A 27,555-nucleotide genomic window follows, 5' to 3' on the forward strand; every position below is an offset into this window, starting at 1 on the left:
AAGGTTCATGCTCACAGCCTCTCCAGTCCTACTCCTACCCCAACAACCATCACCTCAGTCTCCAAGTAAAACAGCGTCAGACTAGTGAAACGAGCAAAGGAACAACGTCCTCAGACATCAAGGACGTCAGTGCCTGGCTCTCCAGGCACCATGGCAAAGTGCCCACAGCACAAAGAGAGCTGTCATCTTCGTTGTGGCAGTGGGCAAGTCCTGCTAATGATCCAGCTGTCAGTCGCAAGAGTCCTGAACAGAGAGAAAGCAAGTGTCTGGACAAGAAGAAAAGGGTCACCTTCAGCACTGTCATCTGACAAATGAACAGAATTGAGTTCTGGCCAGCCCAGTAGAGGGACACCGTCACCGTGACTGCATTCAATTCTAATGACCCAGGGTACAGCAGAAGAATGGAATGATGCCCCGAAGACTGAGGTGGAAACTCCAACGACACCCTGAAAATGGACAGAGAGTTTATGGAAGAGGGGAGAAAATGGTGGTTTCCCCTTGGATTTTCTCAGAGTTAGAACTTCTAGCCAGAAGAGGATGGCTCTAGGAAGTAAGAGGATTTTTTTTTTTCCTTATATCACTGTCAGTACTGAATGCTTTCCTCAAAATGCTAGTCAGATACATGCTGCTAGTTAACATCCTTCCCAACCACCCTCATATAACCTCCTGAGGAGGCCTGGACCTGAAAATCAGACCTCACAGAATGTGAAAGAAGTCTGTTGAAAGTCTTCTTAAAAAGCATCACCTTGCCTATTAAGATTCAGAAGCAATCTCATAAAAATTCAGTTTTCTCATAAGTCTTGAAAACTGAGCTCTCCCTGACTGCCATCAAGTGCCAAGAACCAAGTAGCCATAGCCTCCTTTATATGGCATTTGTACTAACCAGTTCACCACAGTCCCCACCTTTCCCTATTGTACCCTAGCACAGATCTATAAATACATTTATTATATTTTTATATATATGTGTATCTGTGTATATGTATATATGTATGTATGTATGTACACACACACACATACACACACACACACACACACACACACACACACCTGGCGTGATTCTCTCACTTGTGTTTCCTGCTGTGCTCCTATAGGATTTTAAATTTACTGTGTTATTGCCTTCCCCAAATTTGGCTATGTAGATGTCACACACACAAACACACACACATTCCATATCCATTTATACTACCACACTTTTAGCCTCATCTACTCTTTCCAACCACACTAAATGTGAGCACTGAATGGTCTCTTGTGAGAAGGAAAGTTGGTGAAAACCTGGATTTGAGATCCACAGGAATTTCCAGCTGTGTGCAATTAACTTCTCTGAATGTCAATTTCCGTATCTGTAAAATGAGGCTAAGAATGTCCCTCTTGGGGGCGCCTGGGTGGCTCAGTGAGTTAAAGCCTCTGCCTTCTGCTCAGGTCATGATCCCAGGGGCCTGGGCTCTCTGCTCAGCAGGGAGCCTGCTTCCTCCTCTCTCTCTCTGCCTGCCTGCCTCTCTGCCTACTTGTGATCTCTGTCAAATAAATAAATAAAATCTTTAAAAAAAAAAAAAGAATGTCCCTCTTGTTGAGAACACATGAGACAATGTACCTGGCACACAACAGGTGCTTAATAAATAGAAGAGTTTTTTCCCTTAAGATTGACAAGCATTTCCTATCAGATTCCCACCTGGGCTCCTTAGGCTATGTTAAGGATCAGACTCTACTTCATGAGACCCTACTTTGTGCCAGGGGTTCTAGGGGATAAGGATGGGGGAAAGACAAACATGAACATGACATGGCCCTGCCCTTAAAGAACTCACACACTCTAGTTGGGTAGAAAGGCAGCTCAATAATCATAATATAATGTGACAAGTTTCATAACACAGGAGAGATGAGGATAAGGCATTTAACTTCCTGTGGGTCTTCAAACTTATCTTTGCCTGGGAGCATCAAAAAATGCTGAGCTGGGGTGCGTGGGTGGCTCAGGAGGTTACGCATCTGACTCTTGATTTCAGCTCAGGTCATGATCTCAGGGTAGGGAGATCAAGCCCCACGTCGGGCTCCACGCTGGGCATGGAACCTGGTTGAGATTCTCTCTCTGCCCCTGCCCACCCCCACTCTCACTCACTCTCTAAATTTAAAAAAAAAAAAAAAAAAAAAAAATGCCGAGTTAGGCTTTGAGCCCTACAGAACACATTGGATCTGAGTTATCTCCATGATGCCAGGACCCCCTCTGGGGGGCCTTTGCAAATACTTAATGGGTAGGTGGGTGGGTAGATGAATGTGTGGATGGATACAACATCAGAAGAATAGGTGTCTGCTTTCTTGATCCCATAAATGTAATGTCTGTACTCACCTTGCAGAGACTAAAGAAGCATCTTGAGCACAACTATCATCATCACCACCACCACAACTACCATTTATTGAGCACTTATTCCAAACCAAGCACTGAATCAAACCTATTATTCCACACTGCCTCATTTAATCCCCACAGCAATGCCTGTGAGGTAGTACTTCTATTATATCTATTCTAGAATATATAAGATTGGCAGTGGGGGAACTGAGGACCTGAGAAGTAAAATAACCTGCCCAAAGTAATTCAGCTACTGAGCAGCACAGCTGAGATAGAGCAGGCCTGTGTACCACTGCTTTATTCTGCTTGCCACTGGGCCTACTGCAGACATTGGTATTCAGGGCATGGGAAAAGACAAATGCTGTGTCTACAGACCTCTGTCTTGGTTCACCCTCCCAGCCTGGTCTTTGCAGGCATTTTGAGGGACTATGTCTTCCTTCCTGATTAAAGACTCTCCCAGTGTCCCCATTGCCCTCTCCCCAAGCAGATGGTTTAATTACTTGAAATTATTATTAAGCAAGGACAGGCAGGTGAATTCCCTGCCTCCATCCCACACCTAACCTACAAAACAGAAATTGAGATGCCTTTTTTTTTTAAGTAGCATATTATGATGAGACAATTTCCATGAAAACTCTGTGGTCTTCCAAGTCCTGCTAAGGTTTCTGCTATCAGCCCTAAGTGGGCTTAGTTTCAGTTGAGTGCTCAGAATTCCAAATCCGGTTCATGTGGTAAATGTTTATTGACCACCTATTATATGCCAGGCTCTATTCCTCATGCTCAAAAAGAGTCATCAATAATAGCCATTAATGTTAATATAGTGCTAGCCAATAAGCAAAGAGAATTAAAATTTACAAAGGGCTTTCTCATCCTTATGAAACTGAACCTCGGAGTAGTTAAATAGCCTTCTCAAATTACTACTGGTAGGCCAAGCTGAAAAGCAAAGCTACATCCTTGAACCTCAAATCCAGGGTTCATCATTCTACGACATATGCAAAGGTGTCAGAGGCAAGAATGATCCTCAAAATGGAGACACCCCTCTGAATCCTGCCAAGACCTTCTATTATTCATTCATTCACTTCTAAATTATGTGCTAACTATTGGTGGCATGAAAACAAATAGATCCGGGTTCCTGCCCTCAGGGAGGACACAATCTAGTTGGAGAGATGAAGAAGTAACCCACATTAAGCCTCGAAACTGATAAGAGATAAGCTAGAAGGAAGCCCACATACAAAGAGGAAGAAATCAACCCCACTCTTGGTTTGGGAGGCAGTGCTCGGAATGCTGTAGGGGTTAATCAGGGCAGACTTTCTGCCCCTACTGTCTGGAATTCACCTTTCTCCTATCTGGGAACCAATATGCAATGTGAGTTCTGACCACAAGTCTGTTTCTTCATCTTATGTATGTACTGAGCATCTCCTTCACATGAGAAACTTTGCTAAGACAGAGAGACAAATGAATTTTGCCCATGCTTTTGAGATATGTACCATCCAGTGGACAAAACAAATAAATTGAAAATTATAAGGTTGCACTATGTGAAATTATCAATATTTGACCAATTTTTACCTTTTAAAATATTCAACCTACTACCCTGTAATGTAATAATTTGCTGTTCCAAAAAAAAGCTCAAGATGCTGTGGAAACCCAAACCAGTGTTCGAATACTGTACTCATGTCTCTACCACCACACCCCACATACAGCAGGATCCATGGCTGAACCCTGGATAGTACAGTTGCTAAAGCCTTGATGCTAGAAACAGTCATTTACCATAATTATAACGAACATTAACAGAATGCCTACTACCTGCTAGGCACTGTTTCAAGCACTTCCCATGAATTAACTAATTTAATCCTTCTAACCCCATGAAAAAGGTACTATTATTACTCCCATTCTGTAGATGAGAAGACTGAGGAACATGGTAAGCTCTTAAGTGCAGTCACGCAGTTAGTGCTATGGCAAAGCCAGGCTTCTGCCCCAGACAACAGGAGCAAGAGTCTGTGTAGCCACCTACTCAGTTGAAGCACTAATAGTGCTTTTGGTCAGGACAAGGTCTTTGGTTCCAGGATCACCCATGGGGGTGCTTTCATTAAAGATCTCAGGGCCCCTCAGTGGCTGAGTTGACTTCATTCAGCTCAGGTTGTAATCTCAGGGGGATAAGATCGAGCCCCACCTCCAGCACTGCACTGGACAGGGGGTCTCCCTGAGATTGTCTCTCTTTCTCCCTCTGCCTTCCCCCCAACTCGTGTGCACACACTTGCGTGTGCTCTCTCTCTAATAAATAAATAAATCTAAACAAAAAAAAAAAAAAAAAAAAGAGGCAAGACATGATCTCCTCCACTGAAATGGAGATGGCGGGTTGAGGCACCTACCTTCAGGATACAGAATTGTAAAATCTGTCCATGCTGAACCCCTTTAAAATAAGGGGTTTCCTACTTTATCATTTTGGCTAAACTACAGATCTGGATTCTTTGTTACCAGCTTTAATATTTAATAATGGTTAAATTAGTTTTACCAATAGTATTTTATCAGAATGAGGAAAATGGATTGAGTTTTGGAGCAAACACAGACAGATTGCTTTGGGAACAGAGGGGCAGGGGCCAAGACAGAGCTAACTCTGCAGTAACTCGGGTATAATATGATGCCATCTAGGTTTAAAGGCTGCACGAAACAAATATTTGCCAAGCACCTACCATGTATCAGGGACTATACTAAAGACTAATAATGTGGCCCAAAATAATACAGACACAGACTTGCTTTCCAAGAGCCCGCAGCAACAGGATGACCATGGAAAGAGAAAAGACAAGGTGGTTCTAAGAGATACCTGAATCAAGAATTAGCCGATATGGTTTTACAGGTGGGCAACAAAAAATTACTGCAAATCTCAAAACCTGGGAGTATAATTAATAATGACCAGGAAACTGACTGAATTTTTATTAGCTTCTGAAATCTTTTATAATCTATTCATCTGAAAAAAAAAGATCCAAGTGATGAGATTAGAATTCCTCATTTATGAATGCTTTTGTGAATGTGGATTCAAGAAAAATTACCAGATATTTTAATTTTCTGCTATCTCGCTCCCAATACCCATCACGCTACCTGTGAAATAATTTGTGATAATTAACATTTGTCTAACACTTTTCCAGTGTGTGCAGTGGCTTCCCAAGTTTGTGTCCTTCAGTCCCCACAACAACCTTGGGAGTTTGCAGAGCAATTCCACTGAGGTTATCACACTGGATTCTTGAATGCTCATCCTTCATTTCCCTCTGGTCCTCTTGCCAGCCAAGCCTGTCATTTTACGGTTCTGCAAACAAAGCATGCTTTCACACTTCCTTGATTTTGAACTTGCGGTTCCCTCTGCCGAGAAAGCAGCCCATCCCTTCCTTGTTCAACCAACGTGTGTCCTAGTCATTCTGGGAAACCCTGGACAGGCAGGAAAATGCCTTTTACCCTAGAGCCGTGAGGAAGGCCTAGCCTCCTGGAGTAGGAAGCATCCAATAATGGTGCCCATGTCAGGACAGACTAGCAGGCCAGTAGGCACAAGTTCTGTCCTGCAGCTGACTTCGGAATCTTTGGAAGCAATGGTCCCAAGACCTTCTGCCTTCTTAAAGCATGCAGCAGTTAACACTATGCAGTTGGACAGTACTGAGGTTAAATCCTGGCTGTGTGATTTATTGGCTATGTAAGCTTGGGCAAGTCTCTAAACTAATCCTAAATTCCTTCCTCTATAGAAAAGAATAATAATAATAACAACTATTTTTTAAAATGAGGGAAGCAGCAGTAACTAATGCAAACTACCTATCAGTTTCCAGCATATAATAAGAGATTGCTAAGTGGAAGCTATTATTTTCATTATTAAGACCAATTCCCTTGTGGCAGAAGAAGGTAAACATTTCTCACCATCAGCATCATTACTCCTATTACTGCTATTATTATTTACATTTTCACTTATTCTAAAGGAAAAAAAAAAAAAAAACCTTGCTTTTCCTACTGACACTTTCCCTGTTCTCTCTTGGAAATGATATTTCTGCTCGGAGGAGAAAGAGAGGTAGTTTGTTTTGTTATAAAAAGGGGTACAGCAAAGTATAAGGGACACCCATCTGGGCTCTGAACAAGATGGCTCATGGAGAGTCAAAAACAAAAGCCATCCAGACAGAGTGGACAGAAGAAGTGTTATAGAAAAAGGGAACTGCACAGGTGAAGTCTCAAACGCTGGAGAGAATGTGGCTTATGTGGGGACCTTCAGGTACAGTGGTTCCTCTCAGCTGGGACACAGGGTAGGCAGAAGTCTTGAGTGAAATGGGACGGATAGGGGAGCAGAGGGCACAACTGCAATGGTGTCTACCAGGCAGCCTAACTCTTCTAAGTACTTTCTATGCATTAACTTACTTAGTCCTCAAAATCAACTCCATTTTATAGATGAGCAAATAGAAGCACAGAGAAGTTAGGTAACTTGCCCAAAGTTACACAGCAAGAGCATGTCAGATCTAGGTGCAGTGTCCATGCTCATTACCAGCATGCCAAAAAGGCATTGCTTCTTTTTCTCTGTGACATTCAAGCATGTGTCCCAAAGCTAGAAAAGAAACAGACCACTCCAAAGCCATGATGAAGTAAGCCATCCTTCACCGCTGAACTCAGCTTGGGCAGAATGGAAAGTACTCTCTCTCTGCCACCTCCCAGTGTACAGAGGTAGATTTTTAGAAGTTCCCAAACATAAAACCATTTCCATATAATTATGCCTCCTTGACCTACATGTCATTCAGCTGTGTGCATGGACTGGAGGAACAAAAACCAATTTCTCCAACCAGAGAAAATTGCTTCTTGAGGCACGTAGGTAATTAGACATTGTCTTCTGGGCATGGCCTGTTCCCTGTCTGTCCCCATCTCCTGGCATAGGTGCTGCCACTTCAACCCTGCATCTGCTAGAATACAGGTCTCATGATGGAACAGAACATCCACCAGGACCATGGCCTTGGTGGTGTGCGTCAGGGAATGTTCCAATGATCTTGAACACCCAGATCCCATGGAACCTTCCCCTGCCAGCCCAAGAGGGAAATGGGGACACATTAAGCTGAAAGATGTTACCTCTCAAGCATTTCTGATGGCTCCTATCAAATTTTATATATGAGGAAGCTACATATTGAAAGTTTTAATGAGGTTTATAAAGGACCCTCTATTCTTTATCTCCCCCGTGCCTCACTACCCCCTCCCCAGCCCTCCTTGATGTCTGTGTTTTGATACAGAAATAACAAACATCTTACATTTTGATACAGAAATAACAAACATTAGGGGTTTTACGAAATAAAACCTAATGCTTAAAGCCCTTCAATGACTCTCCATTTCCTCAGGACAAATTCTACTCAAACCAGGATGCAAAGCTGTTTGAATAATTTGAATCAGATGCCACTACTTCCCCACTTCTTCTCTAGTCAGACCTCCCCACACCCTAGCTCTCTCTCCAGGCAGGGGCAGGCAGACAACATAAATGAGTGAGGTCCGGTGGGGTCTGGTTAAGCTGGACACCACCCCCACATGGAAATGTCATCCAACATGGCCTCTCCTTCTGATTTTCAAAAGAAGCTCAAATCTTCAACTAGATGTGAAATACCAATTTGTAGATATGACAACTGAATCAGAAATCCTAAAGACACATCTACAGCCTGGAATCTACCCTACCCCGTTTAAGTCTCCAGTCTATGAGCTCCATTCCATGCTGAACTTTTAGATGTTCCGACAGCCATTCTCTCTCTCTTGTCTCTTGGCCTTTGCACATTCTAGTCCCTCTTGTTGGAATACTTTGCTCCCCAATCACTTGACTGGTTCCTACTCCTCCCATGTCACTACATACATGCCACTTCCTCCAAGAAGCCTTCCATGTCCTCCGCGTTAGACTGTTACCCCTTCTTAAAGGCTCCCATTGCATGCTGTCTCCCGCTGTTGAGGAGCTTCTGTCTGGCTTCTGCCAGGCTAAAACCTCCAGGAAAGAAGAAACAATTTCTTCTGGTTTACCATGACATCCACAGCTGTGGCAAGGTGCCTGAACACAGCAGGGAGTCAGTATCTGTGACAGAAGGAAGGAGAGGAGGCTGGCCTGAGTAGTCTGTGATAATGCAATAAAAAGAAAGAAAGAGAGAGACTCACTCCAAAGTCTCTTGGGTTGGACTGGTAAACAACAAAAATAACATTTATTGAGCAATCGCTATGCACCAGGTATTCTTCTAAGAATTTGCTTTAATTCCTACAAGAACACTACGAGATGGGTATTATTATCCCCATTTTACAGATAAGGAACATTAACGCATGGAGTATTTAAGAGACTTAGTCAGGAACATAAAGCAAGAAACTGGAAAACTCGGGATTCAAGCCCACAAAGCCTGGTTTCAAAATCAGCGCTCTTAACCTCTCCACTTTTCAACAAAGGGAAGGGTCAGTGCTATCACACTCAGGGGATAAACTAATATTTTGAGTATCTACTACATGCAAGGCATGGTATAAATGCTTAGTCTTCTTAACAAGCTGTATGGAAATGTTCTTGTTAGAAGTTCCCAAACATATAACCATTTCCACACAGATAAGGAAACTGAAAAAAGTATCACACTCAGGCAAGTCAATGGGCAACGTGAACTCAGATCTATCAGCCATCCTAGGAAGTAAGAGGGAAAAGTTCTCAAGAAGCTACCTAGAGAGATTGGGTTTGGAGAGAAGCAAGAGGAGGGAGGACATAAAATCAAGTTATCATGTGTATAATGGAATGCCACAGAAGTGACAACAAGCAGATAAATGTTCCTCAGAGAATGTCATGGGAAATCCATCCACCCACCCATCCATCCATCCATCCATCCGTCACTCTTACTCCATAAATGCTGATGGAGTACATACTCTTTGACTGCCCTGCAAATCTTCGAGGTTCAGAGAAAAGAGATATAGTCCCTGCCTTCAAGGGCTCTTGGTGAATGGGTGATAAAGATTTTGAAGGAAATCATTACAAAAATGTGTTAAATACTCTATCCAATGAGATGCCTGACTCAGTGTATTGAGATCAGGGAAGGCTTTAAAAATAAAAAGTCTACCAGCTTAAGAGCTGTAGGCAGGGAAGTTATTCCAGGCAGAAGAAATAGCCCATGCAATGCTATGAAGGAAAGAAAGAGTGCTGTGCATTCAAGCAGCAGCTCATAAAGTGAGGAGCAAGGTGCATTTTCATGGGTTGCAGAGGGAGCTGATGGCATGAGAGGTATCTGGTTGGTCATGCAAAGACCCTGGATTTTGGCTAGAGAGAAGAGGTCTCAAATCAGCTACCCACAGGCGCACATGTGCGTGCACGTGTTTTGTTTGCAAGCCTCTCTTGAAATACTGGAAGACCTGGCCACAGACGGCTGTCATTCCCTCATGGGAAACCACCAGGTACAACTAGTGGCTACCCTCTTGAAGGGGGCATGAACTGTCCAGTTCATTAAAGGCCCCAGCATGCCTACCTCACATATTGATATTACCTCCCTGGCCCTGCTGCCACTAGAGTTTTCAAATGCTGGCATACCGCCATTGACAGGAGAGTAGTAAGTTTAAAATGATTCCCCATGCTGCCTTGGAATGATTTATGCAGTAAGTTCTGAGCACCCTGTACCCAAGGAATGGGTCTTATACTCCCAAGAACCTATTCCAGACTTGACACATAGTTGGGCATCACCAAATTTATACTGAACTGACCTGGATTCACGTGGAAGATTCTGGTACAAAACCTCTTCAGGGTAGAATGATAGTCTCAAAAAGATCTCTCTCACACTGCACACTAAATTAATTTTCACTTGCTCTTTATCACATCACCTGACTCATTTTCTGCAGTAAACCCTTAGTAATCCTCCAGTCCATTCAAAACCATTAACCAGTATTTCTGCATGTCTGTGATGTTGTGTTAATCTACATTTGTAGTTAGTCATTCATTCAAGGGAAATTTATTGAGCAGCTACTACATGCCAGAAACTGTGTAGGCAGCTGGAAATATATTAGTAATAATAAAAAATGTCCTAACACTTCCTGCCCTTCAAAGATTTCTAACCTAATGGTAATGATGATTAAAATTTATGTGGCATGCATGGTACCAGGCACTGTTCTAGGCAGTTTTCCTATATTCATTCAGTGTTCACAGAAGCCTGTGATAGGTGCCATATCATCATTCTTTTCTGCACAGAGAGGTTAAGTAAACTGCCCAGGATGGCACAGCTAAAAAATGGCAGAGGCAGATTTGAATCCTAATGGTCTGACGCTGGAATCTGTTCTCTTTGCCCTTATCTTTCTGGAATGCCTCTCAAATCATGAAAGTGGCAGGCGTTATAGTTGTGGTCAGCTCCATGGTGTTTATAGCAGTAGAACCGCAGGTAGGTAGATCAATCATAGCAATATGCTCCGGAATTTATATACTAGTGAATATTTGGGTTTTTCCAAATATCATGTTACTGCTTTTCTATTTTTTAAGTTGGAGACCCTTGCTAATACTGGAAAGCAGCTAGAGGTACAAAGTCCCCAGGTAATTGCTGCCGTTTATACACAGCCTTAGCTTCAGGACAACCAGCTGTCCCTAGGAAGTGGCCCCTGAAAGGGGAAGCCTTCAGGCTATAAAGACAGCATTGATTATTGGCTGAAGAATTATTTAATTGATGTTATATCTATTACGTTCCTAGCTCTTGACTGTGCCACCCACAGTCCTGCCTCCTTAGCTAATACCATTCCTGGATGTTGAAGTGCCCGTCTTCCAGGTCTCTTCCTTCAAGCCTCTGTGCAGCCTTCCCTGGTCCCAGTGATGGCCCTTGTTGCGGCTTTCTCTCCATGAGCTGGAGAAAACGCCTAGGCCAGCCTCACTCACACTTGCTGCTTGGTCATGCAACCTCTTTGCTTCTCTGACTCTTGCTAGCAAGGAGAAACCTACCTCCCCTCATCAGCAGCCTCAGCCCTGTGAATGGCACATAGCACATGCCCAGCACATGCTTTTTTAGTGCAAGAAGGCCCAGAGAAATGCATGACTTACTCAAGGCCACAGGGCTAGTAGATAGCAGAACAGAATTCTACTTGGTTGACAAAGATTGTAAGCTCCATGTGGACTTCATCTACTTGTATGTGTTTCCATATCGCTGTATCACCCACATCTGGCACAGCACCTAGTTCATGGTGGGCAGCTCAGTGAATGTTTATTGAATGAATGGGTGAGTGCCAAATTCAGTTAATTCTTCCTCTATCCTTGCCTGCATGGAAGACAGGCAACAGAAAACAGAAAACGAAGGTTTTGTGTTGACTGCGTTCTGTATGCACAAATGATAAGCTATTTGCCCGAAGCTAAAAATACCTACCCCTGGCAGTCATTGGGAGGCAGATGGATGGTGCTTAGCACAAGATGTTTAATCAAACAGTGACAACCCGAGTAGAGCCACAATTAGCCTCTGACACCCCAGTGAACTCCAGATGAAGAGTCCAAAAGTCTCTGACTTCCTGTTAGTCCCCTGGAACCCAGTGACCATCACTCTGGGTCCACAAAACAGTACAAACAAATGAACATCCTGTGTGTGCAAGGCAGTCACCAGCTGGAAGTCAGGGGATGGGCGGTGTGGGCCAAAACTGAGCACCCAGGACAAATAGGAGGGAGAATCAGCCAGTGGGGAGCATTATTCAATACTGGAAGGGGCAACGGAGAGTGACAGCTGATACACACTATTTTTTTAAAAAAAAAAAAGGGAAAAGGAAAGGAAAAGAACAAACTGGCCTATTTCAGTATAATGGTCAGTTCACTAGAGCTAATTACGGAAGCATCTGGACAAGCACATGCGTCAAATGGGCTCTAAAGTCTAATTGTTTTTGAATCCTGAGTCCAGCACACACTTGATGTCTGATTTGGCCAGTTTCTTAACCCACTGAGCCTTAGTGTTCTATAATGTGTTCTATAGTGTTCTATAATGGGGATATTAATAGTACTTATTTCCTAATGTCATGTGAGGATTCAATTTAATGCAAGTAAAACTTCTAACAAGTGAGCTGCACGTGGTAGATGCTTAATTAAGGGAACTGTTATTAATAATGTGCTCAACACTAATATAACCTATATATTTAATTTATATATTATAATTTTAGATGATATTTGATATTACAGATCTGAAAAGTGATTCATGGATACAAAAAAAAGAAGGGGTTCAGGACCTGACACACGGTAGGCACTCGTGTCTGTCAGAGGCCCTGAGAATATGGTGGTGGGTCTTCCTCTCTTGTGCTTCTTTGCCTTTGCACGTGCAGTTCCATCTCCCTGTCTTCCATGCCTATTAAACTACCACTCACCTTCACTAGATGTGAGTTATGATACTATCTTTGTTATTATTGCTTTACTGATAATGGGCTCATTTTGCAGATCTGGAAACTGAGGCCCTGAGAAAGGAACTGGCTTTTCCATGAGCACACAGGGGTCTACTTCAGAACCCGATTAAAGCCCGAGGCATCTCCTAACAAAATTGGGATGCCTAGGTCATCATTTTCCCAGTCTTATTGAGATATAATTGACCTACATGGCTGTGTAAGTTTAAAGTGTGAAGCATAAGAGTTTGGCTTACATACAGTATGAAATCAGAGCCACAGGAAGCTTACTTAGCATCCATCACCTCAAACAGATACAATAAGAAAGCAAAAGGATTTTTTTTCCTTGTGATGAGAACTTTTAGGCTCTAGTCTACATTAACAACTTTTACATGTACAACAGACAGCAGTGTTAGGGACACTTTCATTAATGGAGTATGAATGAGTCAGAGGTCTTTTCTGGAACCAGTTCTCCCATCCTCTGGATATACAGCAGGAGAATCCCTTGCCTAGACTTGCCAGTGCTTCTTTCTTATGTCAGGCCTTTGCCTAGTTCAGTTCATCACCTTCGAAGGACTGGTCATTACACTCACACATACTAACCATGGCCACTTACTGTGTCCTCTGCCTATGCCAGGCTCTGTGCTAAGAACTTAATGCATGTGAGCTCTTCTGATCCCCCAACAACCCTCCAAAGCAGACATCACTCTTTACTCTACTGAAGAGGAAGCTAAAGCTCCTAGTGTTACTTACCCAAGAGCACCAGCTAGAAACAAGCAGATGTGGGGACTAACTTAGCTCCTCCATACTCCAAAATACATGCCTGTGATTTCAAGGTACCTGTCCTTTCTGGTAACTCTCATGCCCGGCATTTGTTAGAGAGATAGTTAAAGCCCTGCCCCTATCTGTCTCTGTGACCCAGAATAGAACCACAGTGGAACTCGACCCAGGATGGTACCACTGAGTGATTTCAAAATACTTCAACTTACCAGCTCTGCTACCTTGAGCAGGTGACTAATCATCTCTTTTTCAGTTCCCTTGTTTGTAAAATGGAAACTACAGCCTACATTCTCCTTGCACTGTCCTCCCCTCATAATTTTCTTTAAATCAACTTGTTTTTTAATAAACTGAACTTATTTTATGAGGTTTTTATCACTATCCTAAATAACCCTAAATAGCATCCCTCTAATACCATTTAAACTAAACACATAACTTTTTTAAAATAAAACTGTTCATCAGTGAATCCCAAAAAGTCACCTCCTCTCTACAGAGACATTAGGCTTGCCATAGGTGCTCAATGTATGGCAGTCATAAGAAATGAACCTCGGCACTGAGAAGTATGGTGTGGAAACTTTTGAGTCTATTGGCCAACCTGAGATTTAGTAGTTGTCATGGTTACCCAAAGACACTGCTCCTGGTCAAAAAGGCAAAAGCGGGGGCGCCTGGGTGGCTCAGTGGATTAAGCCGCTGCCTTCGGCTCGGGTCACGATCTCAGGGTCCTGGGAGCGAGTCCTGCATGGGGCTCTCTGCTCAGCAGGGAGCCTGCTTCCCTCTATCTCTCTCTCTCTGCCTGCCTCTCCATCTACTTGTGATCTCTCTTTGTCAAATAAATAAATAAAATCTTTAAAAAAAAAAAAAGGCAAAAGCGATTTTTCAGTCAAGAGAATGCCAACCAATTGGCCCAGATGAACATGACGACCAGCCAGATACTAACTCGCTTTTCCCCCTTGCGTTGAGTCAGACTGCCATGGTAACCACCTTAGCACTTGCTGCCTATTCATCTGCAATGGGCAACCTTACTAGGTGTCAAGTCATTCTGTTCTATAAGGGAAACCACTGCTTGGTTAGGATCTGGGGAAACCAGTAAGACTGCACCTGGGTAGCTCAGCTGGTTGGGCAGCTGGCTCTTGATCTGGGCTCAGGTCATGATCTCAGGGTAGTCAGATCGAGCCCGCTCCATGCACACATTGCTCAATGCAGAGTTGGCTTGAGATTCTCTCTCTCTCTCTCTCCTTCCGCCCCATCCCCTGCTCATGCTCACTCTCTCTCTCAAAAATAGATAAATCTTTAAAAAAAAAAAAAAAAAAAAAGACTGTACCACATATCCAGGGTATCCAGGATAACCAGGGCAAAAGACCCTTGGGCAAATCCACAGCATGTGTTCCACCATGGCACATACCACTAATCAATTCCTGCACCAGTAAGCCCAGGCACAGCTATAGAATCCTTTTCAATAGGGAGCGACAACCACCAATAGATTGAAGAGGAAGCGTATTTTGCCATTCTACCTTGCGGTCACCCTTCACAGGAGACCCTAGAAAGAGAGGAAATACTGCCCCTAGCTTTGAAAAGAATCCATTCCAGGAGTGCCTGGGTGGTTCAGTCATTAAGGGTCTGCCTTGGGCTCTGGTCAGGATCCAGGAGTCCTGGGATCACGCCCCTCATCTGGCCACATCAGGCTCTCTGCTTGGCGAGGAGCCTCCTTCTCCCTTTCCTACTCTCCCTGCTTGTGTGCTCTCTGGCTATCTCTTTCTCTGTCAAATAAATAAAATCTTAAAAAAGAAAGAAAAGAATCCATTCCAGTGCTAAAGGGAGTGACAAATAGGGGTGTCCACGAGAAAAAGAGTAAGAGAAGAACGTCTCAGTAAAGCTACAAAGAAAATTAAAGAGCTATCAAAATAAAAACTAAAATTTTAAAAGAACAAAGGTTATTTCTGAGAAAGCAAGAGACAACTGAGTCATCCTGTAATAATGGCTCTTAGGGCCTTAGATAACAGCCAATGTTCTCTTCCACCAAGCAGAGAAACTAAATGGAGGGGTAGTGGTGGGATAGAGCTACAGCTGGAGGGATTAGGTTAGAGGCAAAGAAGGGTTTCAGATAGGGTGACAGGGCTGTGAGTGCCTGGAATAACGATCCATGGAGGGAAACTAAAATCTTCTCTAGGATTCCTGGAGAGCTCAGACTCTCTCTGACTCATCTCTCCTTCCATCACAAAGTCTTGGCCTATAAATCAGTAATTGTCTGCTGAACTGCATTGGCCAAGTATAATAAGTAACAATAGGTAACATTTACTGAGTGCTCACTATAACCCAAAAACTATGCTAAGCATTTCACACGTGTTATTTCTACATTATCTTTATAACAACCCATGAGGGTAAATTTATTAAGATGCCCATTTCAGATGCAGGAATTGAGGCTCAGAGAGATTAACCACTACATTTCACAACCTCTTCCAGCTAGAATAGGTTCTTTTTTTTTTTTAAGATTTTATTTATTTATTTGACAGAGAGAGATCACAAGTAGGCAGAGAGGCAGGCAGAGAGAGAGAGGAGGAAGCAGGCTCCCCGCTGAGCAGAGAGCCCAATGCGGAACTTGATCCCAGGACCCTGAGATCATGACCTGAGCTGAAGGCAGCGGCTTAACCCACTGAGCCACCCAGGTGCCCCTAGAATAGGTTCTTAAGTCCTCGGATATTTGCTCAGCCTACAAAAGACAAAATAAAAAGAAGGGGGATTTTCAGAGCCCTCCAGGGATTCTGGAAGGCTGGAGTGGGAAAGGGACTGCCTTTCCCACAGTGTGGGGACACACTGCCTGACCTCCACCTCAATAGACCGCAGTCAGTTCTGTTTTCCTGATAATCAAATGCAGAAAAGACAAGCTCATTCCCAAGCTTCTGCCCTGGGGCAAGTGGAACAATGAGAAAACAATAATGGCAACTAGCCTGCTAGTAGTGCCTGAGGTTGGAACCACAGGTGGGAAAGCTGCCCTCAGGGAAACCCTTCCAGCTCACCTCCTAGGAACCCTCAGGGCAGAAATTTCTGAAGACCTTTTAGCACCATCCACAAAGGCCAAAAAGACTGAACAATTCTTGTCTGCCTATTGCTTTATTTCCTCTTCCTCTGCCAGAGATCGAGATGGGACAGGTAACAGTGAGGAAGATAAATTCCAAGAGGCAACACCCATCACACAACTCAGTTTGCACTCCCTCCCCAGCTGACCTAAACACTGGCGGTGCTAACCTCCTGCCTGGGAGGCTTAAACCTTGCTTCTCCTAGAAATCTGTCCTTGGGGCACCTCCAAGGAACTGCTAAAATAACACCACTGTAATTGCTTACCACGTTGGGGTCCTAGCACTTCTATAGGACATGAGGGCTGATACTTCTAGGCAAAAAAAATAGGCAACTCTAAAGAAGGAGCGATGCATTTAAGTTACCCTGGACAGTGGTTAAAAGGGGTGAAATTCACAAGAACATAGTTTAGGATGTAGAGAAAGAAAATTTGCAGAAGGGAACCTCAGGAATTTAATCAGCCCAGATAAGAAATTCTCTGTTCTTTCCTGAAGACCTTCATGAACCAAGCAACTGTGATGTCAATGGCCTGCTCCTGTTCACATTAACTGTCAATACAATCAAAAAGTTCTTCTTGGTATCTAATCTAAATCCTTTTGTAGCTTCAAGTTGAGTGCTTTTCCTTTTTGCTAATTTCTTAGCTGCATTTAGAAAAAAGAGAGAAAGAGGGAGAGAGGGAGGAAGAGGGAAAAAATGTTTTATCTTTTAAACCAGCATTTCTATTTTTGGGAATTTATTCCACAGGAATATAAAAAGATGCTTAAAGAAGTTCTGTAGTGGCTAAAAAATAAGATAAAATAAATAATGTCCAGCCATAGATGAATATTTCATGAATATTATGGACATAGAGAAGGAAAAAAATTCATGACTTATTTCTAAGTGAAAAAAATCAACTGGCACAACAGTTTTGAATGATACCATTGTGTGGCAGTACTCGTTATTACTAATTATATTTATAATTTGTAATAACTGCAGTCACTTTGGGGGTTCCACTGAGCCAGATATCAAAGATGGCTCACTCATGTGAAAGCCTGATGTTGGATTTGGCTATGAGATCACCTAGGGCTTTCAACCATGGTCCTCCACAAATGGGATTTGGGCAGCTTTTACTTTCTGAGGTCTAATGTAGTAGTTAAATATACAAACCAAGGAGGCAAAAAGCCTGGTTTAATGTCCTTGCTCACCACCTGTTTGCTGTGTGACCTCAAACAAGTTATTTAACCTCTCCAAGCCTCGAAGCTCTCAAATCATAGTTCCAGCATCATAGGTGGTTGTGAAGATTAAATGAGGTATTGTGTGTAAGATACTTAAAAGTAAATGTTCAATAAAAATGAGCTAATAATAAAATAATTACGGGGCACCTGTGTGGCTCAGTGGGTTAAGCCTCTGCCTTCAGCTCAGGTCATGATCTCACAGTCCTGGGATGGAGCCTCGCATGGGGCTCTCTGCTTAGCAGGGAGCCTGCTTCCCCCCTCTCTCTGACTGCCTCTCTGCCTACTTGTGATTTCTCTCTCTGTCAAATAAATAAATAAAATCTTTTTAAAAATATATAATTACATGCTAATATGTTCAATTTTTTTCAAGTGTTATACTTTTGTAATTAAAAAACTAATTTAAAGATTTTATTTATTTGATAGCTATCAGACACATGAAAAAATGTTCATCATCACTAGCCATCAGGGAGATTCAAATTAAAACCACATTGAGATACCACCTTACACCAGTTAGAATGGCCAAAATTAGCAAGACAGAAAACAACATGTGTTGGAGGGGATGTGGAGAAAGGGGAACCCTCTTACACTGTTGGTGGGAATGCAAGTTGGTGCAGCCACTTTGGAGAACAGTGTGGAGATTCCTCAAGAAATTAAAAATAGAGCTTCCCTATGACCCTGCAATTGCACTACTTGCTATTTACTCCAAAGATACAGATGTCGTGAAAAGAAGGGCCATCTGTACGCCTTATAGCAGCAATGGCCACGGTCGCCTAACTGTGGAAAGAACCAAGGTGCCCTTCAACAGATGAATGGATAAGGAAGATGTGGTCCATATACACTATGGAGTATTATGCCTCCATCAGAAAGGATGAATACCCAACTTTTGTAGCAACATGGACGGGACTGGAAGAGATGATGCTGAGTGAAATAAGTCAAGAAGAGAGAGTCAGTTATCATATGGTTTCACTTATTTGTGGAGCATAACAAATAGCATGGAGGACAAGGGGAGATGGAGAGGAGAAGGGAGTTGAGGGAAATTGGAAGGGGAGGTGAACCATGAGAGACTATGGACTCTGAAAAACAAGCTGAGGGTTTTGAAGGGGCGGGGGGTGGGAGGTTGGGGGAACCAGGTGGTGGGTATTAGAGAGGGCACGGATTGCATGGAGCACTGGGTGTGGTGCAAAAACAATGAATACTATTATGCTGAAAAGAAATAAAAATTTTTTTTAAAAAGATTGTATTTATTTGAGAGAGACAGAGATAGCAAGAAAGAAAGCATAGGGGCAGGGAGCAGAGGGAGAAGGAGAGGGAGAAGCAGGCTCCCCATTGAACTGGGAGCCCAATGTGAGGCTCAATCCCAGGACACCAGGATCATGACCTGAGCTGAAGGCAGACATTTAACCAACTGAGCCATCCAGGTGCCTCCAAAAAACTAGTTTTCAAGGAAAAAAAAAGGTAATACAGCATAACTAAGAGAGAGAAACTCACAACACACAGTCAGTGCTCTGTTCCAGCTTTTTCTTTCAGGGAACTTGCAGGGACCTTGTAGAAAATAATGCTGGAAAACCTTGAGCCTTTCCCTCTGTACCAGTAGATGGTTCGGTGGTGGGGTCTGACAGCCAAACCTGTATTGTTCTTTCAGCCACTCTCCAAATCCTCTCAAGTTAGAGCACAGTAAGCTGCAAATTACAGGAAATGAATTCCCCCAAGAATATAGCCAAGAAGCTTTGCAATCACAGAACATGGGCTTTCTATTACCCAGGAGCTTAAACCTGTCCAGTGACACCATTGACAGAAAAGATTTGCTTTTTAGAAGCACTGACATTTTGATTGTGAAGTTCACTGGGGCTTGCTTGAGCTTCCACAACAACAGAGTCGTGGGCCAGTTAGTTTGAGAGAAAAGCTGAGAAAAAGAATTTCAGGCGATGATAACTTGGGTTTCTTTGTTTTTTCACCCATTATAAATACACACAGACCCTGTCAACACCACTCCTTTTCTTTGGGGAAAAACATGTCTGGGTGGAAATGAAGAAATTTTTTGAAGTAGGTAATTATAGAAAATGTCAAGCCTTAAGAGCTGAAAACTCTACATTCTCATTTCTTTTTCAGAAAATCAATTCGCAGGCATCGTTCCATTTCCCTCTAGGTCTGTGTGGCTCACACACATGTTCTCTCATCCCAAGGATCTCCTAAGTGTGCCTGATGTTGCCTTGGGGGCAAATCTAACTGTACAAAAGAAATGGGTTTGTTTAGTGTCTGCGGGTTAGTTTCTCAAGAGAGGCAATTACTAGAAACTTAAGAAAATGTCAAATATGAATACCAGCAATTTCGTTTGGAGATGATGACTTGCCTGACTTAAAGCAATAATTAGATGGGGCTGAAATATTTTTAAAGAGTTTGGACATGGAGAACTTTTTAACACCACACTTCAAATAGCATTCAACTGGGAAGTAAGAGAGAGTGGTGAAGAGTCACTCTCTGAAGAATATATCCAGCATTTATCCATTCCTGCCTCCTTACAGGCTGGCAGGTACAGCAGGGACATGAGAGAGAAATGACAGTACTTTTCTAAGTCAGAAGCAAACCAGGAAACAGGAATCACATTCCTTCAGCTGAGAAGCCTTTCCTATGACCAAAAATAACGCAGAACTTGATATGCCATAACATCAGACAGAACCAGAGTCACCTCCTGGCTCCCCAACTTACTCAGTATGTGGCTTTGGGCAAATTACCTAAAAATCGAATCCTCAGTTTCCTTATCTATAAAATGGGGATGGTAATAGGACTTATAAGAAGCCTTTTTTCTGTTCCATGAATACCATGCTTACTCCCACCTCAGGACCTTCGCACTTGCCATTCCCACTGCTTAGAATTCTTTTCCCACAGATCTTTTCATGGCAGAGCCCTTCTCCTTATCCTAAATTGAACTTAAATGTCACTTTCCAATCTAAAAAAATAATCTCCCATCAATTTATCTCATCCCTCAGTTTTATTCTGGATAGTATCACTGTCTGAAATTCCCTTGTATATTTTTATATTTGCTTACTGTCTGTCTCCCCCACCACAAAATGAGCCCCATGATAAAAGGGAACCTGCACATTTTGTTAATCCTTGCATCTCCAACACATCATATAGTGCCTGGCACAGAGTAAATGTTCTGTTAACATTTGCTGAATGAGTGCACTCTCGGTCAATAGCTAACATTCACTGAGAACTTACCACATGCCAGGCACTGTTCTAACCACTTTATAAAAATTACCTCACTTGACTCTCAAAACAACCCTCTGAGGCAGATATTCTTATTAAGCCATTTTATAAAGAAAGAAACTGAAGTGCAGAGAGATCGAATAAATCTGCTCAAAGCCCAAAAGCCAAGAAGTAGTAGAACTAGGATGAAACCTCAGCAGCCTAGCCCCAGAATCTACACACTTAATCCCAAGTCCTGATGCTTTTGACTTTGATGGGTAAACATGAGACCTGATTTCACAGCTTGTATTCATGAAGTTCTGACTGTATATAATTAGATCAAAGTAGCCAGCCTTTTGGCCCACACCCTCTTCCAAATCCTTTACCCTTCATTCTGTATCTATTCACCAGCCCATTCCTTATCACTATGTGTATTCTCATTTATCTCTTTAATACTTAGCTACTTTTGTTTTTCTGTACTTTGAGTGGAGATTCTAAATGTGCATAATACTAATTTGTTTCTACCATAGGCCCAGACACACAGAATGTAGATGCTGAATGCTTTTTGAAAAGATTTCTAAATGAATAAAACATTTTGGAACACTTCTCAACAGAACATAGCAAGACTGTTTAATAAAAAAGAGCTATAAATGCAAAAGTATAGACAGAACAAGTAGAAAATCAATATAAGCATTCCTTATAAACCCAACTCTTCACGCTTTCCTCACCTCAGGGCCTTTGCACACACTGTTTCCCTTGCTTGAAACACACTTTCAGCTCCCAGCCTTTTTACCTATTTACTTTGTATCAATTCTCCAAATTTCACCTTGAGCATGATTTCTTCAGCAAAGCTTTTATTGACCACTAATAGCACTTTACAGCTTTCAATTATACACTTTCTGCTGTGGCTCTTCAGTTGACATTTTTCTTGCCTCAAAGATTCTAAGCTCCCTGGAGGCAACACCACCCGTGTCTATTTTGTTCAACATCTCCTCCCAGGGCATAGCTCATAATCAATGCATAAAGACATTGCTAAATGCATCAATAAACTTTTGAAATTTCAAGTTTACAAATACAAAGAACTTTGCTTTAATGGGACATCTTTTCTTAAGAGTGACTTAAAGCAGAATTTACTCATTATTCTCCTCTTTTGCATACAATGTAATATACCTGCATGATACCCCCCACTCCTACTTGAATTATCAATATTACAGAGAGGTTTAGAGCATGAGTGTTGGTCCTGGGTTTGCATCCTGGTTAATTAATATAATCAGTACCTTAAACCACAACTTCAAAATGTTATTTCAAAGTGCCTTGCACAAGAATAAGAACAGCACAGACGTAAAGCAAAAACAAACAAAAAACTGACAGTAGCAAATACTGAGAGGATATGAAGCAACTGGAACTCTCATACTCTGCTGCTGAGAGTAAAAATTAGTAAAACCACTTTACAGAGCAATTCAGCTGAATCTGGTAAAGATAAAGATGCACATACTCGGGGTACCTGAGTGGGTTAAAGCCTCTGCCTTCGGCTCAGGTCATGATTCCAGGGTCCTGGGATCAAGTCCTGCATCGGGTTCTCTGCGCAGCAGGAGCCTGCTTCTACCTGTCTCTCTCCTGCCTCTCTGCCTGTGATCTCTGTCAAATAAATAATATCTTAAAAAAAAAAAAAGATGCATATACTCTAGAACATAACATGTACACTTCTACATACCTACTACCCAAGATAAACTCTCACATATAAGTATTTCTCATGGAGAGTCCTATCAAGTTGTTAACTGCAGCATTTTTTTTTTTTGAATGGCCACTCCTGTTTATTTTTTTTTTATTTTTATAAACATATATTTTTATCCCTAACTGCAGCATTTTTTAAGATTTTATTTATTTATTTGACAGAGAAAGACACAGTGAGAGAGGGAACACAAACAGGGAGAGTGGGAGAGGAAGAAGCAGGCTTCCTATTGAGCAGGGAGCCAGATGTGGGGCTTGATCCCAAAATCCTGGAATCATGACCTGAGCTGAAGGCAGACGCTTAATGACTGAGTCACCCAAGCGCCCCTACAGCAGTTTCTTTTTTTTTTTTTTAAAGATTTTATTTATTTATTTGACAGAGATTACAAGTAGACAGAGAGGCTGGCAGAGAGAGAGGAAGGGAAGCAGGCTCAGGCTCCCCAGTGAGCAGGAAGTCTGACGCAGGGCTCCATTCCAGGACCCTGAGATCATGACCTGAGCCAAAGGCAGAGGCTTTAACCCACTGAGCCACCCAGGTGCCCCCCCTACAGCAGTTTTTAATAGCAAAACCTTGGAACCAATTTAAATGTACATTGTTTTATACATACACACATGTCTACCCAATATGTGTATATAGACACATATATGTGTGTATATGTGTCTATATAATAAGCGTGTATATAGAAATATAGAGAAACATGTATGTCTCTATGTATGTGTATATGAATAAATTACACTAAGTTTATACAATGGAATACTATATAGTCATTAAATTGCGTGAATGAGAGCTACATATATCAACAAAATAGATCTCAAAACCTAATGCTGAGTGGAAAAAGCAGCATGTAGAATGGATGGTTAACTACAAAGTAAGGGGATGCAAATGGGGCCCTGAAGATTACAGGTTGCCTGCAGGAAGAGAAAGGAGGAGGGAGGGGAAAGAATGGGGTTGGAGAAATTTCAAAGAGGACTTTAGGACTTTAGTTGTATCTATACTGTCAGTTCTTTAAAAAATAAATAAATAAATATATGTAAATATATATATTTATAAGTATATATAAATATATATTTGTATTATATATAATATAAATATGTATGTATATCTATATCTATATAGTGTTCCCCATCAAATTTTTAAAATTTTACAAAAAAGGATACTATTAAGAGAGTGAAAAGATGGGACACACCTGGGTAGCTCAGTTGAAACATCCGACTCTTGATTTTTAGCTCAGGTCATGATCTCAGGTTGTGATATCAAGCCCTGTATCAGGCTCTGTGCTGAAGCCTGCTTAAGATTCCTTCTCTCCCTCTCTGCCCTCCCCCACCCCCCGCTCATGCTCTCTCTCAAAAAGTTAATTTTAAAAATAAAATAACTGAAGCAAATATGTCAAAGTGTTAAAATTTGTTTAATCTGAGTGATGAGAGTACCAGAATGAGTATATTACAAGACAATTTTATAAATGAACTATTACATAATATTTTAAAAGGTAAGATTGAGAAAGGGAGATCCAGATACCAGCTCTGCCACTGGACTTCAGAAAAGGGACATAAATTCTCTGAGAATCTTGCAAAACAGGATTAACAGTGTTGACTGTAAAATTAATGAGATTAAATGTACAGAATGAATTTTAGACATTACCCATCAGAACATCATTTTAGAATGAGTCCCTAACAACTTTCCAGACGTTTCTAATTCAGAGACACTTTTTTTTTTAATTGCTTAGAAATTATAGGCATGCAGTTTCAGGGGTGTCTGGCTGGCTCAGCCTGAAGAGCATATGACTCTTGAACTCAGAGTCATGAGTTCAAGCCACACATTAGATCTACAGATTACTTAAATAACTAAAAACTTTTTTAAAAGGAAAGAAATTATATGCATACAAATTATATGCATACAAAACAAATTGGACACCAAAAACATAGTAATTGCTCCTGTTTGTTTAAAAACTATATAGAGGCATTATATAAACATATATGAAGACAGACTATTACTGTGGGGGGTGGGTACTGGGGTGGTTGGAGAATAAGAAGGGAAATTTACTTCTCTCTGCTATTATTTTTAATAATGTACCATATAGTAGACTACAACTCTTCCTCAATTTATGATAGGGTTATATCCTGATAAACCCATCATAAATTAAAAATGCATTTAGGGCACCTGGGTGGCTCAGTTGGTTAAGCAACTGCCTTCAGCTCAGATCATGATCCCGGAGTCCCGGGATCAAGACCCACATCCAGCTCCCAGCTCTATGGGGAGTCTGCTTCTCCCTCTGACCTTTTCCACTCTCATGTTCTCTCTCTCTCTCTCAAATAAATAAATAAAATCTTTAAAAAAAAAAAAAAAAGAAGAAGAAGAAGAAGAGGGGCCGCCTGGGTGGCTCAGCTGTAAGCAACTGCCTCCACTCAGGTCATGATCCCAGAGTCCCGGGATCGAGTCCCATACTGGGCTCCCAGCTCCATGGGGAGTCTGCTTCTCCCTCTGACCTTCTCCCCTCTCGTTCTCTCTCTCACTCTCTCTCTCTCAAATAAATAAATAAAATCTTTAAAAAAGAAAAAAAAAGGAGAAAGAAAGAAAGAAAATGCATTTATTACAGCTAACCTTCCAAACATCATAGTTTAGCCTATAAACATGCTCAGAACACTTACATTAGCCTACAGATGGGAAAATAATCTAACACAAAACCTATTTTATAATAAAGTGTTGAGTATATCATGTAATTTATTGAGTACTGTATCGAAAGGAAGAAACAGAATGGTAGTACAGGTACAGATGCTTTTGAGTGTGTCAGTTTTAAGTGCTCGTGATCACGTGATTGACTGGGAGCTCTGGCTTGCTGTTGCTGCTGCCCAGTATAATAAGAGAGTATCATAACGCGTATCGTCAGGCTGGGAAAAGATCCAAATTCAAAATTCCAATTCAGTAGAAACTGAATACCTATAGCTTTTTCACCATAGTAAAAACGGAAAATCGTAAGTGAAACCATCATAAATCAGGGACCATCTGCACCTACTCTAAAAATAAGTAGAATTTATCTTTAAACTAATCTGAAGGTCATGATTTCCTCCACACATTCAATACTAAATCTCTATAAAAAGGAAAGGTCCTAAAATCCAGGTTGCAAAAAGGTTCTTAAAAGGTCCTACTTGAACACATGAAGCAGGGAAAACCATCCCACCCTTGGATAAATGTACTTGGATAAAGGAGAGAGCATGGGATTTGAGACTAGGCAATCTAGGTTTTGTTCCTGTCCCAAGAGCTTAATAAGTGTGTGACTCTAAGTGAGTTCCTTAAGCCCTGTGAGACCCAGTTTCATTTCTGAAGTGAGGACAATGGCAACACCACCTCCAATGACTGTGTGAGGAATAAATAAACTACAATATGAGTACAGAGTTTTGTCAAAATACTATTCAGATGTCTGTATGAGATACAATTTGTAGTGCAGAGACTGTTCCTCAAAAGCAATGGTTTGGTCCCTTTGGCTGCCATGGGAGTGCCCAAAAACATGTGCCTATGGCCCTAGCAGCCAATAAAGTCATCCCTCTTCAGAGATAAACTAGATTCTCTTCTCTCCACAGCAAATATCCTAACAGTGATCATCCTCTCTCAGCTGGTAGCTAGAAGGCAGAAGTCCTCCTACAACTATCTTTTGGCACTTGCTGCTGCTGATATCTTGGTCCTCTTTTTCATTGTGTTTGTGGACTTCTTGTTGGAAGATTTTGTCTTGAACATGCAGTTGCCCCAGGTGGCCAATAAGATCATAGAAGTGCTGGAATTCTCATCCATCCACACCTCCATTTGGATTACTGTTCCATTAACCATTGACCGGTATATCGCCGTCTGCCATCCGCTCAAGTACCACACGGTCTCCTACCCAGCCCGCACCAGGAAAGTCATTGTAAGTGTTTACATCACCTGCTTCCTGACCAGCATCCCCTACTACTGGTGGCCCAACATCTGGACTGAAGACTACATCAGCACCTCTGTACATCATGTCCTTATCTGGATTCACTGCTTCACCGTGTACTTGGTACCTTGCTCTATCTTCTTCATCTTAAACTCAATCATTGTGTACAAGCTCCGGAGGAAAAGCAATTTTCGCCTGCGTGGCTACTCCACAGGGAAAACCACTGCCATCTTGTTCACCATTACCTCCATCTTTGCCACACTCTGGGCCCCCCGCATTGTTATGATTCTCTACCACCTCTATGGGACACCCATACAAAACCGCTGGCTGGTGCACATCATGTCCGACATTGCCAACATGCTGGCCCTTCTAAACACAGCCATCAACTTCTTCCTCTACTGCTTCATCAGCAAGAGGTTCCGCACAATGGCGGCTGCCACGCTCAAGGCCTTCTTTAAGTGCCAGAAGCAACCTGTACAGTTTTACACCAACCATAACTTTTCCATAACAAGTAGTCCCTGGATCTCGCCGGCCAACTCACACTGTATCAAGATGCTGGTATACCAGTACGACAAAAATGGAAAACCTATAAAAGTATCCCCATGACCCCAAAGACTTGGCACCTAGTGCCTCTGTCTAATCTATTTCCAGATGGGAGGGTAGCCCACTTAAGAGTGCTAACCTGATTTCCTGTCTCCATGGACTGAGCAACTTTCAGACTGGTAGATGAGAAAAGATGGAAAAGAAGAAAGAAAAGCATCAATCTTGTTTTCATTTATGCATTTATTTTCACAATGTTACTTGAAAGCAAAAGTTCCTACCAGTTTGAAGATACCTTTGGAGGTTGTGTCATCATCCTGTGGCCAGTGAGGACACAGAGTAAAGAAACAGTCTATGACTTTGCCTCGGCACCATCCACAGTCATTGGGAACCGCTCATTTATGTGACACACCAAGCCACAGTAGCAGGTAGCTGATTCCACACTCTTCTTCCAAGAGCTGAGGTCAACCACTGC

General features: G+C 42.0%; 1 protein-coding gene across 1 annotated transcript in view; it reads left to right on the top strand.

Moving 5' to 3' along the window:
* GPR139 (G protein-coupled receptor 139) overlaps positions 1-27,352 on the top strand; it is a 40,062-nt gene extending 12,710 nt beyond the window's left edge. The window contains exon 2 of the mRNA XM_032328128.1: positions 26,212-27,352. Coding sequence (XP_032184019.1) covers positions 26,212-27,146 — 935 coding nt within the window. The 3' untranslated portion in view covers positions 27,147-27,352. The remainder of the gene's footprint in view (positions 1-26,211) is intronic.
* Positions 27,353-27,555: the final 203 nt, after the last annotated feature.

The sequence above is a fragment of the Mustela erminea genome, chromosome 20, assembly GCF_009829155.1.
Source record: "Mustela erminea isolate mMusErm1 chromosome 20, mMusErm1.Pri, whole genome shotgun sequence".
NCBI classification, from domain to species: domain Eukaryota; kingdom Metazoa; phylum Chordata; class Mammalia; order Carnivora; family Mustelidae; genus Mustela; species Mustela erminea.